We start from the raw sequence: 14,146 nt of genomic DNA, 5'->3' as shown, positions 1-14,146 counted from the left end.
TTTACACTGAATATAAAATAGTGTTTTAAAATGTAATTAAAAAAATATGTGTAAAAACAGAAACGTACACAAAGTCTGCTGGGATAGGCTCCAGCTAAATAAAACTAGTCTGCTGGGATAGGCTCCAGCTAAATAAAACTAGGATTAGGTGCTCCTTACCAGTTTTAGGCTCCAACAGGAAGCGTCCGTCCTGGTTCCCAGACAGGATGCGATAGACAACGGCGTCCGGCCCCGACTCTCCTGTGGTGAGGGCCGACACCCTCAGCACCTCGGAGCCCACGGACAGAGACTCGGGGATGTGGGCGGTGTAGTCGCTGCTCAGGAAGATGGGCTGGTAGTCTTCCAGAGACACCACGTCCACCGTCACCGTGGCGACGGAGAAGAGTTGCCGGGGGAGACCGCGGTCGGTGGCCTTCACCTTCAGCTCCAGACTGGACGGCGTGTCGGGGGTCAGGGGTCGCTCCAGGCGCAGGATGCCAGACATCTGGTCCAAGGAGAAGTAACCGCCGTCGCCCGCCAGGAGGGAATACCTCACCTCGGAGTTTATACCTGAGCACATTTTTACTGCCTTCAGTTGCAACATCTACCAAGACCTGGTGGACAACTGACACCAAATACCAAAGTAAAAGCTTGGAAGATCAGATTGTAATCACGTGGAGAACACATTTAGCCATAAAGTCTTTTTTTTTCTTTTGCCAGCCTTTAGCAGGCCATATAAATGGTGTGGAAGGCCACTTAAAATGATGTGGCGGACCATTTTAAATGACATGGCAGACCAAGTAAATGTTGTAGCCGACCACATAAAATGATGTGGCATGCTATGTTAAAATTATGGTATGGGCCACTTGAAAATGATGTGGCGGACCACTTTAAATGACGTGGAAGGCCAGAGTAAAATTATGTGGCAGACCCTTTTAAATGACGTTAAAGGCCATGTTAAAATGAAGTGGTGGACACATTTAAATGACAAGGAAGGCCACTTTAAATGATGTTGAAGGCCACTATGTAATGTTGCAGACCACGTTAAATGATGTGGAAGGCCACTTAAAATGGATGTGAAGGGCCAAATTAAATAATGTTGCAGACCAATTTAAATGATGTGGAAGGCCACTTAAAATGGATGTGAAGGGCCAAATTAAATAATGTTGCAGACCACTTTAAATGATGTGGATGGCCACTTTAAAAATGATGTAGCGTACCACTTTAAATGATGTGGATGGCCACTTTAAAAATGATGTAGCGTACCACTTTAAATGAGGTGGCAGACCACTTTAATTGACCTGGAAGGCCACTGAAAATTGACGCGGAAGGCCAAATTAAATGATGTGGCAGACAACTTGAAATGATGTGGAAGGCCACTTAAAATGGATGTGAAGGGCCAACTTAAATAATGTTGCAGACCACTTTAAATGATGTGGATGGCCACTTTAAAAATGATGTAGCGTACCACTTTAAATGATGTGGATGGCCACATTAAAAATTATGTAGCGTATCACTTTAAATGAGGTGGCAGACCACTTTAATTGACCTGGAAGGCCACTGAAAATTGAAGCGGAAGGCCAAATTAAATGATGTGGCAGACAACTTGAAATGATGTGGCAGACAACTTGAAATGATGTGGCAGACAACTTAAAATGATGTGGAAGGCCACTTAAAATGGATGTGAAGGGCCAATTTAAATAATGTTGCAGACCACTTTAAATGATGTGGATGGCCAATTTAAAAATGATGTAGCGTACCACTTTAAATGATGTGGCAGACCACTTTAATTGACCTGGAAGGCCAATGAAAATTGAAGCGGAGGGCCAAATTAAATGATGTGGCAGACAACTTGAAATGATGTGGCAGACAACTTAAAATGATGTGGAAGGCCACTTAAAAGGGATGTGAAGGGCCAAATTAAATAATGTTGCAGACCACTTTAAATGATGTGGATGGCCACTTTAAAAATGATGTAGCGTACCACTTTAAATGACGTGGATGGCCACTTTAAAAATGATGTAGCGTACCACTTTAAATGATGTGGATGGCCACTTTAAAAATGATGTAGCGTACCACTTTAAATGATGTGGATGGCCACTTTAAAAATGATGTAGCGTACCACTTTAATTGACCTGGAAGGCCACTGAAAATTGAAGCGGCGGGCCAAATTAAATGATGTGGCGGACAACTTGAAATGATGTGGCATGTTATGTTAAAATCATGGGATGGGCCACGTGGCATGTTATGTTAAAAGTATGGGATGGGCCACATGAAAATGATGTGGCGGACCACTTTAAATGACATGGTAGGCCACTTTAAATGATGTGGCAGACCGTTGAAGGCCACTGAAAATTGATGTGGAGGGCCAAATTAAATGACGTGTCAGACAACTTTAAATGGCGTGGTATGCTATGTTAAAATAATGGGATGGGCCACCTGAAAATTATGTGGCAAGCCACGTTTAATGATGTGGATGGCCACATTAAAAAATAATGTTAAATGACGTGGAAAGCCACTTTAATATTATGTGGTGGACCATGTTAAATGATGTGGAAGGCCAATTTAAAATATGTGGCGCACCACATTAAATGATGTGGCAGACCGCTTTAATTGACCTGGAAGGCCACTGAAAATTGAAGCGGAAGGCCAAATTAAATGATGTGGCAGACAACTTGAAATGATGTGGCAGACTACGTAAAATGATGTGGCATGTTATGTTAAAATAATGGGATGGGACACAAGAAAATGATGTGGCGGACCACTTTAAATGACGTGGGAGGCCAGGGTAAAATTATGTGGCAGACCCTTTTAAATGACGTTAAAGGCCACAAGAAAATGATGTGGTGGACAAATTTAAACGACAAGGAAGGCCACATTAAATGATGTGGAAGGCCACTATGTGAAGGGCCAAATTAAATAATGTTGCAGACCACTTTAAATGATGTGGAAGGCCACTTAAAATGGATGTGAAGGGCCAAATTAAATAATGTTGCAGACCACTTTAAATGATGTGGATGGCCACTTTAAAAATGATGTAGCGTACCACATTAAATGATGTGGCAGACCACTTTAATTGACCTGGAAGGCCACTGAAAATTGATGCGGAGGGCCAAATTAAATGATGTGGCGGACAACTTGAAATGATGTGGCAGACTACGTAAAATGATGTGGCATGTTATGTTAAAATTATGGGATGGGCCACAAGAAAATGATGTGGCGGACCACTTTAAATGACATGGAAGGCCACTTTAAATGATGTGTAAGGCCACTTAAAATGGATGTGAAGGGCCAATTTAAATAATGTTGCAGACCACCTTAAATGATGTGGAAGGCCACTTAAAATGGATGTGAAGGGCCAAATTAAATAATGTTGCAGACCACCTTAAATGATGTGGAAGGCCACTTAAAATGGATGTGAAGGGCCAAATTAAATAATGTTGCAGACCACTTTAAATGATGTGGATGGCCACTTTAAAAATGATGTAGCGTACCACTTCAAATGATGTGGCAGACCACTTTAATTGACCTGGAAGGCCACTGAAAATTGAAGCAGAGGGCCAAATTAAATAATGTTGCAGACCACTTTAAATGATGTGGATGGCCACTTTAAAAATGATGTAGCGTACCACTTTAAATGATGTGGCAGACCACTTTAATTGACGTGGAAGGCCACTGAAAATTGATGCGGAGGGCCAAATTAAATGATGTGGCTGACAACTTGAAATGATGTGGCGGACTACGTAAAATGATGTGGCATGTTATGTTAAAATTATGGGATGGGCCACAAGAAAATGATGTGGCGGACCACGTTAAATGATGTGAAAGGCCAAATTTAAATGATGGGGAAGGCCACATTAAAATGATTTGGAGGATCACATTAAATGATGTGAAAGGCCAATTTTAAATGACGGGGAAGGCCACATTAAAATGATGTGGAGGACCACCTTAAATGATGTGAAAGGCCAAATTTAAATGACGGGGAAGGCCACTATAATGATGTGGAGGACCACGTTAAATGATGTGAAAGGCAAAATTTAAATGACGGGGAAGGCCACATTAAAATGATGTGGAGGACCACATTAAATGATGTGAAAGGCAAAATTTAAATGACGGGGATGGCCACCTTAAAATGATGTAGAGGACCACATTAAATGATGTGAATGGCCAAATTTAAATGACGGGGAAGGCCACATTAAAATGATGTGGAGGATCACATTAAATGATGTGAAAGGCCAATTTTAAATGACGTGGAAGGCCACATTAAAATGATGTGGAGGACCACATTAAATGATGTGAAAGGCAAAATTTAAATGACGGGGAAGGCCACAATAAAATGATTTGGAGGACCACATTAAATGATGTGAAAGGCAAAATTTAAATGACGGGGAAGGCCACTTTAAAATGATGTGGACGACCACATTAAATGATGTGAAAGGCCAAATTTAAATGACGGGGAAGGCCACTATAATGATGTGGAGGACTACATTAAATGATGTGAAAGGCCAAATTTAAATGACGGGGAAGGCCACATTAAAATGTTGTGGAGGATCACATTAAATGATGTGAAAGGCCAAATTTAAATGACGGGGAAGGCCACATTAAAATGATGTGGAGGACCACATTAAATGATGTGAAAGGCCAAATTTAAATGACGGGGAAGGCCACATTAAAATGATGTGGAGGATCACATTAAATTATGTGAAAGGCCAATTTTAAATGACGGGGAAGGCCACATTAAAATGATGTGGAGGACCACATTAAATGATGTGTAAGGCCAAATTTAAATGACGGAGAAGGCCACAATAAAATGACGTGGAGGACCACATTAAATGATGTGAAAGGCCAAATTTAAATGACGGGGAAGGCCACATTAAAATGACGTGGAGGATCACATTAAATGATGTGAAAGGCAAAATTTAAATGATGGGGAAGGCCACATTAAAATGATTTGGAGGACCACGTTAAATGATGTGAAAGGCCAAATTTAAATGACGGGGAAGGCCACATTAAAATGATGTGGACGACCACATTAAATGATGTGAAAGGCCAAATTTAAATGACGGGGAAGGCCACTATAATGATGTGGAGGACCACATTAAATGATGTGAAAGGCCAACTTTAAATGACGGGGAAGGCCACTATAATGATGTGGAGGACCACATTAAATGATGTGAAAGGCCAATTTTAAATGACGGGGAAGGCCACATTAAAATTATGTGGAGGACCACATTAAATGATGTGAAAGGCCAAATTTAAATGACGGGGAAGGCCACATTAAAATGATGTGGAGGATCACATTAAATGATGTGAAAGGCCAATTTTAAATGACGGGGAAGGCCACGTTAAAATGATGTGGAGGATCACATTAAATGATGTGAAAGGCCAATTTTAAATGACGGGGAAGGCCACATTAAAATGATGTGGAGGATCACATTAAATGATGTGAAAGGCCAATTTTAAATGACGGGGAAGGCCACATTAAAATGATGTGGAGGACCACATTAAATGATGTGAAAGGCCAAATTTAAATGATGGGGAAGGCCACTTTAAATTATGTGGATGGCAATTTAAAAATTATGTAGCGTACCAGTTTAAATGATGTGGCAGACCACTTTAATTGACCTGGAAGGCCAATGAAAATTGAAGCGGAGGGCCAAATTAAATGATGTGGCGGACAACTTGAAATGATGTGGCAGACTACGTAAAATGATGTGGCATGTTATGTAAAAATTATGGGATGGGCCACCTGAAAATGATGTGGCGGACCACTTTAAATGACATGGAAGGCCACTGAAAATTGATGTTTAGGGCCAAATTAAATGACGTGTCAGACAACTTTAAATGGCGTGGTATGCTATGTTAAAATAATGGGATGGGCCACCTGAAAATGATGTGGCAAGCCACATTAAATGATGTGAAAGGCAAAATTTAAATGATGGGGAAGGCCACATTAAAATGATGTGGAGGACCACATTAAATGATGTGAAAGGCCAAATTTAAATGACGGGGAAGGCCACCTTAAAATGATGTGGAGGACCACGTTAAATGATGGGGAAGGCCACTTTAAATGATGTGGAAGGCCACTTTAAAATTATGTGGCGCACCACTTTAAATGATGTGGCAGACCGCTTTAATTGACCTGGAAGGCCACTGAAAATTGAAGCGGAGGGCCAAATTAAATGATGTGGCGGACAACTTTAAATGATGTGGCAGACTACGTAAAATGATGTGGCATGTTATGTAAAAATTATGGGATGGGCCACTTGAAAATGATGTGGCGGACCACTTTAAATGACATGGAAGGCCACTTTAAATGATGTGGCAGACCGTGGAAGGCCACAGAAAATTGATGTGGAGGGCCACATTAAATGATGTGTCGGACAACTTTAAATGGTGGGTCATGCTATGTTAAAATAATGGGATGGGGCCATATGAAAATGACGTGGATGGCCACTTTAAAAAATAACGTTAAATGACATGGAAAGCCACTTTAAAATTATGTGGTGGACCATGTTAAATGATGTGGAAGGCCACTTTAAAATTATATGGCGCACCACATTAAATGATGTGAAAGTCCACTTTAAATGACGTGGCGGACCGATATAAATGACGTAGGAGGCCTCTTTAAATTGATGTGGCCTTTGTTTTAAATGGAAAAATGAGCTGTCAAGAAGCATTTGTTAGCCAACGTGTGTATCTCAATTCAAGTTAAGACTCACCTGTTCTAGTGTGTGTGTGTGTGTGTGTGTGTGTGTGTGTGTGTGTGTGTGTGTGTGTGTGTGTGTGTGTGTGTGTGCAATGATTAGGTTTCAGTGTTCAAACACTGAAGTGAAACTGAGGCTTGTTGACGACAAGAATGAACAAGAAGAATGACTAGGAATTTCACAAGACATGAGGTGGGCGGGGCATGAAGAGCCAGGTGTGTTGCAATGAACACCTTGGACTGAATGAGGTGGGCGGGGCATGAAGAGCCAGGTGTGTTACCTTGGACTAACAACCACAGGCCTCGTCATCAACAACCTGAAAGCACCTTTTCAAGGCGTGTCGTCAACAAGTCCAGACCCGGGTCCTGGTTCTCAGGTTCAGGTGGCCTACCTGCGTCCGGGTCTTTGGCGTAGAGGGCGGCGACGGGCGTGCGCACGGTGGTGTTGTCGAAGACGGTGACCTGGTAGCGGGCGGAGGAGAAGCGCGGCGGGTTGTCGTTGGTGTCCTGGATGTTGAGCAAGATGTCCGCCTGGCACCAGTTCCCCCCGCCGTCCGTGGCCCTCACCACCATGCTGGACTGGGACTCTGTCTCCCTGTCCAGCACCGCCAGGGTGAACAGCTCACCTGAGGGGGGGTCAGTGTATTAGTGGCCACTGTTCAGTATCCAGGCCCCTGATTGGCTCGGACTCTAAATGTTACATATAAATGTTATGTACAAGTGTTAAATCTAAATGGGAAATATACATTTAAAATCCTAAATGTTAAAAATGAACAGGGGTCCCCAAACTTTTTGACTCGGGGGCCGCATTGGGTTAAAACAATTTGGCCGGGGGCCGGGCTGTGTATATATATATATATATATATATATATATATATATATATATGTATGTGTGGGGAAAAAAAATCACAAGACTATTTCATCTCTACAGGCCTGCAGCGAGAATACCAAGAAGCGCATATGCCAAATTTTCAAAGAGAACGGCCTACGGATCACGATTGAAGCCAACAAGCAAACCGTCAACTTCCTTGACGTCACTTTCAACCTGAGAAATAACAGCTACCAACCATTCACGAAACCCAACACAACACTCCAATACGTGCACCATGACAGCAACCACCCACCCACCACCACGAAAAGAATACCTACCGGAATCAATAAAAGGCTATCGATGCTGTCATCTAGCAAAGCTGAATTTGACCAAGCAACCCCCCCGTACCAAAAAGCCCTTGATGAAAGCGGATACAATTTCACCCTCACCTATGAACCCACGCCAGGAAACCAGCCAAAAAAGAACAGAAAACGAAACGACATCATCTGGTACAACCCCCCATACAGCAAAAACGTCTCAACTAACATTGGACACAAATTCCTCAATCTGATTGACAAACACTTTCCCAAAGACAACACCCAAAGAAAAGTATTCAACAAGAACAACATTAAATTGAGCTACAGCTGTATGAACAATATACGACAAATCATCTCAAAACACAACAAAACAATTGCAAATGAGCCGTCGGCCCCCGGACAGAGCGACTCCAAAACCAACAAAGGCTGTAACTGTCGAAAGAAACCTGATTGCCCTCTCAACGGGGGGTGCTTACAAACATCAGTTGTCTACCAATCTAAGGTAATACGCAAGGACATTAACACATCCGACACATATGTAGGATTAACCGAGGGAGAATTCAAAACCAGATGGAACAATCACAAGGCTTCTTTCAGGAACCAAAACCTGCGGAATACCACAGAACTCAGCAAACACATTTGGGACCTCAAAGACAATAATGTTGAATATTCAATAACATGGCAAATTCTTGCATCCAGCACACCTTACAATAGTGGTAATAAAAGATGCAACCTATGCTTGAAAGAGAAACTGTTTACTATTTACCGTCCAGACCTGTCATCCCTCAACAAGCGCAGCGAAATTGTAACAGCATGCCGCCACAGACGGAAACACCTCCTAGGTAACACATGAGCCAATTACCACGCCCCTACACCAGCCTGTACCCACCCACTCTGTGCCCTATATAAACCATGGTATGCGAATGCTCCCATTAAAATCTCCTGATGATTGAGGGTACCCCCCCCTCATGAAACAGGCCTGTAGAGATGAAATAGTCTTGTGATTTTTTTCCCCACACATACATATATTGCGCTCTACTACGGTATCGAGCACTATTTTTTGGATAACCTTATTAAGACATATATATATATATATATATATATATATATATATATATATATATATATATATATATATATATATATATATATATATATATATATATATATACAGCTCGTGTTTTCCATTTCTTCTCTTGATGCTCTGCCAGCAAGTATACTGTGTGTGTTAACCTTGAGTTCTTTGGAATGTATTATGGCTAGGGAGACGTTGGGCTTGTATTATGGCTAGGGAGGGGGAAGGAAAGAAGGGGTTTTTGGCGTTGGGAGGACAGACCATTTTGGGAGGCGCAATAGAATGTTCTAGGGGTTAGACTGGTCTCAAAATGTATATTGGCAAAGCTTTGAAAATATACAACAAAATACCCATTCTGTCTCTGGTGGTTTTTCAACTCAGCTTTAAGTGTCGTAAAGAGCTTGGGAGCGACTTGTGACTTGAATTCCCTGGGAGGAACAACTGGTCCAAAACGCAACATATATATATATAAGATATATATATAGCGCACTTTCCGCGCGCGCGATGATGTCACGTTATCGATGAGAAAATGCATTTTTAGACAATATGATTTGCCTGAGCGGCTAAGACACACCGTGAGTAGCAAGCGGTACAAAGTGGATAAAAAAACCCAGAAAAAATAATAAATATATATATATATATATTTATTTATTTGTTATATATTTATTATTTTTTCTGTCTTTTTTATTTTATTTTATTTTTTTATATATATATATATATATATATATATATATATATTTACTGTGATGAGGTGGCGACTTGTCCAGGGTGTACCTCGCCTTCCGCCCGATTGTAGCTGAGATAGGCTCAGCGCCCCCGCGACCCCAAAGGGAATAAGCGGTAGAAAATGGATGGATGGATATATATTTCTTTTTTGATTTTATTTTTTTATACTTGAGCCCGTAGTTTGGGCACCCCTGAATATGAATGTTGATTTCCAGATTTAAACATCCTAAACATAAATGTTAAATCTAAATTTAAATGTTAAATATTATAAATGTTAAATTTAAATGTTAAATTTGAATGTTAAACATAAATGATAAATATCAATGTTAAATTTGAATGTTACATCTAAATTTAAATGTTAAATATTATAAATGTTAAATCAAATTGTTAAATTTGAATGTTAAACATAAGTGTTAAATATTAATGTTAAATATAAATGTTAAATTTGAATGTTAAATCTAAATGTTAGATTTAAATGTTAAACATAAATAATAAATATCAATGTTAAAAATAAATGTTCAATTTAAATGTTAAACATAAATGTTAAATTTGAATGTTAAATCTAAATGTTAAATATGAACTTTAAATCTAAATGTTAAATACAAACATTAAATATAAATGTTAAATAAAAATGTTACCTCTAAATGTCAAATCCAAATAATAAATGTTTTACATTTTAATGTTAAATCTAAATTTAAATGTTAAATATTATAAATGTTAAATCAAATGTTAAATCAAATGTTAAATTTAAATGTTAAACAAATAATAAATATCAATGTTAAAAATAAATGTTCAATTTAAATGTTAAACATAAATGTTAAATCTAAATGTTAAATATGAACTTTAAATCTAAATGTTAAATACAAACATTAAATATAAATGTTAAATAAAAATGTTACCTCTAAATGTCATATCCAAATGATAAATGTTTTACATTTTAATGTTAAATCTAAATTTAAATTTTATAAATATTAAATCTAAATGGTAAATCTAAGCCTAAATGTTAAATCTAAACGTTGAATTTGAATGTTAAATCTAAATGTTAAATATGAATGTTAAATATAAATGTTAAATTTAAATATTAAATATGAATGTTAAATATAAATGTTAAATATTCATTGTTCTGTTACAAACAGAGAACAAAGAAATGGAATAACACTGCTATGATATGAATGTTGATTCCAAATGTAAAATATCCTAAACATAAATGTCAAATCTAAATGTAAAATATAAATGTGGAACCTAAACGTCAACACGCTCAAAGATGTCAAAAATCTAAATATCAAATCTAAATGTTGAAGCTAAGTATTACATTCAAATGAAATATAAATATAAAAAAAAGTACAATTTTAATATTGAATCCAAATGTTAAACCTAATTGTTAAATATGAACTTTTAATCTAAATCTTAAATGTAAAAATTAAATATAAATGGTAAATACTAATGTTACTCTAAAAGTAAAATCCTAATGTTAAAACTAATTTAAATGTTAAATATGACTGTTAAATATAAATGTTAATTTTGAATGATAAATCTAAATGTTAAATATGAACTTTAAATCTAAATGTTAAATCTAAACATTAAATATAAATGTAAAATAACAATGTTAACTATAGATCCAAATGTTAAATGTTACTGTTAAATCTAAGTTTAAATGTTAAATATTATAAATGTTAAATTTAAATGTTAAATTTGAATGTTAAACATAAATGTTAAATATGAATGTTAAATATAAATGTTACATTTGAATGTTAAATCTAAATTTAAATGTTAAATCGAATTGTTAAATTTGAATGTTAAACATAAATGTTAAATATTAATGTTAAATATAAATGTTACATTTGAATGTTAAATCTAAATGTTAAACCTAAATGTTAAATTTGAATGTTAAATCTAAATGTTAAACCTAAATGTTAAATATGAACTTTAAATATAAATGTTCAATCTAAACATTAAATATAAATGTTAAATAAAAATGTTAACCCTAAATGTCAAATCCAAATGATAAATGTTTTAAATGTTAAATCTAAATTTAAATATTATAAATGTTAAATATACATGGTAAATCTAAGCCTAAATGTTAGGTATAAACATTAAATATAAATGTCAAATAAAAATGTTAACTTTAAATGTGAAATCCAAATGTAAAATGTTTGTTTAATCTAAATTTAAATGTTAAATATTATAAATGTTAAATCTAAATGTTAAACAAATAATAAATATCAATGTTAAAAATAAATGTTCAATTTAAATGTTAACCATAAATGTTAAATTTGAATGTTAAACATAAATGTTGAATCTAAATGTTAAATATGAACTTTAAATCTAAATGTTAAATACAAACATTAAATATAAATGTTAAATAAAAATGTTACTTCTAAATGTCAAATCCAAATGATAAATGTTTTACATTTTAATGTTAAATCTAAATTTAAATGTTATAAATATTAAATCTAAATGGTAAATCTAAGCCTAAATGTTAAATCTAAACGTTGAATTTGAATGTTATACATAAATGTGAAATATGAATGTTAAATATAAATGTTAAATATAAATGTTAAATTTAAATGTTAAATAGGAATGTTAAATAGGAATGTTAAATATGAATGTTAAATATTCATTGTTCTGTTACAAACAGACAACAAAGAAATGAAATAAAACTGCTATGATATGAATGTTGATTCCAAATGTAAAATATCCTAAACATAAATGTCAAATCTAAATGTAAAATATAAATGTGGAACCTAAACGTCAACACGCTCAAAGGTGTCGAAAATGTAAATATCAAATCTAAATGTTGAATCCAAATGTTGAAGCTAAGTATTACATTCAAATGAAATATAAATATCAAACATAAAAGTTACATTTAAATATTGAACCCAAATGTTAAATATAAATGTTAAACCTAATTGTTAAATATGAACTTTTAATCTAAATCTTAAATGTAAAAAATTAAATATAAATGGTAAATACTAATGTTACTCTAAATGTAAAATCCAAATGTTAAATCTAAATTTAAATGTTAAATATGAATGTTAAATATAAATGTCAAATTTGAATGATAAATCTAAATGTTAAACCTAAATGTTAAATATGAACTTTAAATCTAAATGTTAAATCTAAACATTAAATATAAATGTAAAATAACAATGTTAACTCTAAATCCAAATGTTAACTTTTACTGTTAAATCTAAATTTAAATGTTAAATATTGTAAATGTTAAATCTAAATGTTAAATTTAAATGTTAAATTGAAATGTTAAACACAAATGTTAAAAATACACGTGAAATTTAAATGTTAAACATAAATGTTAAATATGAATGTTAAAAATACATGTTAAATTTGAATGTTAAACATAAATGTTAAATAAAATGTTAAACCTTAATGTTAAATTTGAACTTTAAATCTCAATGTTAAATCTAATCATTAAATTCTAATGTTAAATAAAAATGTTAACTCTAAATGTCAAATCCAAATGATAAATGTTTTAAATGTTAAATCTAAATTTAAATATTATAAATGTTAAATATACATGGTAAATCTAAGCCTAAATGTTAGGTATAAACATTAAATATAAATGTCAAATAAAAATGTTAACACTAAATGTGAAATCCAAATGTAAAATTTTTATGTTAAATCTAAATTTAAATGTTAAATATTATAAATGTTAAATCTAAATGTTAAATTTAAATGTTAAACATACATGTTAAATATGAATGTTAAAAATAAATGTTACATTTAAATGTTAAACATAAATGTTACATTTTAATGTTAAATCTAAATGTTAAATATGAACCTTAAATCTAAATGTTGAATCTAAACGTTAAATATAAATGTTTAATAACAATGTTAACTCTAAATGTCAAATCCAAATGATAAATGTTTTACATTTTAATGTTAAATCTAAATTTAAATGTTATAAATGTTAAATAATTAATTACATATTACAAAACTGTTGTATACTAATTCATAGATGTTATTTTATTATATAAAAGGTCAGTAAATGATTCTATATATTTGTAAACGCTTGAAGTGAGAAAGGGGTAGGATTAAATAAGCTTTGCTTCTTCCTACTCCTTTTCGGGCATGATGTAAAATGAAATGATATGAAATTGTGTGATGTATTATGATGTAAGTGTGCTCATGTTCGAAATAAACTAAAGAAAGAAATCTACATGGTAAATCTAAGCCTAAATGTTAAATCTAAACATTGAATTTGAATGTTAAACGTAAATGTCAAATATGATTGTTCAATAGAAATGTTAAAATCTAAATGTTAAATATGAATGTTAAATATAAATGTTAAATATTCACTGTTCTGTTACAAACAGAGAACAAAGAAATGGAATACAACTGTTATGATATGAAAAGGAATAGGATCAAATAAGCTCGGCTTCTTCCTACTCCTTTTCAGACATGTTGTAATGAAACAACTTGAAATATGTGACGCAATACATCGTAATCGTATTGTTTGAATGTTAGAAATAAACTGAACTAAAATACGAATGTTAAATATTAATGTCAAATTAAAA

The 14,146-nt window shown here is 34.4% G+C and overlaps 1 protein-coding gene across 1 annotated transcript in view; it reads right to left on the bottom strand.

Annotated features, from left to right (window-relative positions):
• Positions 1–14,146, bottom strand: part of fat2 (FAT atypical cadherin 2) — a 232,208-nt gene that overhangs the window by 87,308 nt on the left and 130,754 nt on the right. Inside the window, exons 15-16 of the mRNA XM_061976515.2 lie at positions 7,078–7,311; positions 160–549 (exon numbers count right to left, since the gene is read on the bottom strand). Coding sequence (XP_061832499.1) covers positions 160–549; positions 7,078–7,311 — 624 coding nt within the window. The remainder of the gene's footprint in view (positions 1–159; positions 550–7,077; positions 7,312–14,146) is intronic.

Source organism: Nerophis lumbriciformis, linkage group LG16, assembly GCF_033978685.3.
Source record: "Nerophis lumbriciformis linkage group LG16, RoL_Nlum_v2.1, whole genome shotgun sequence".
Classification (NCBI taxonomy): Eukaryota; Metazoa; Chordata; class Actinopteri; order Syngnathiformes; family Syngnathidae; genus Nerophis; species Nerophis lumbriciformis.
The sequence above is the reverse complement of the archived record's forward strand: the minus strand, read 5'-3'. Positions and strand labels throughout refer to the sequence as shown.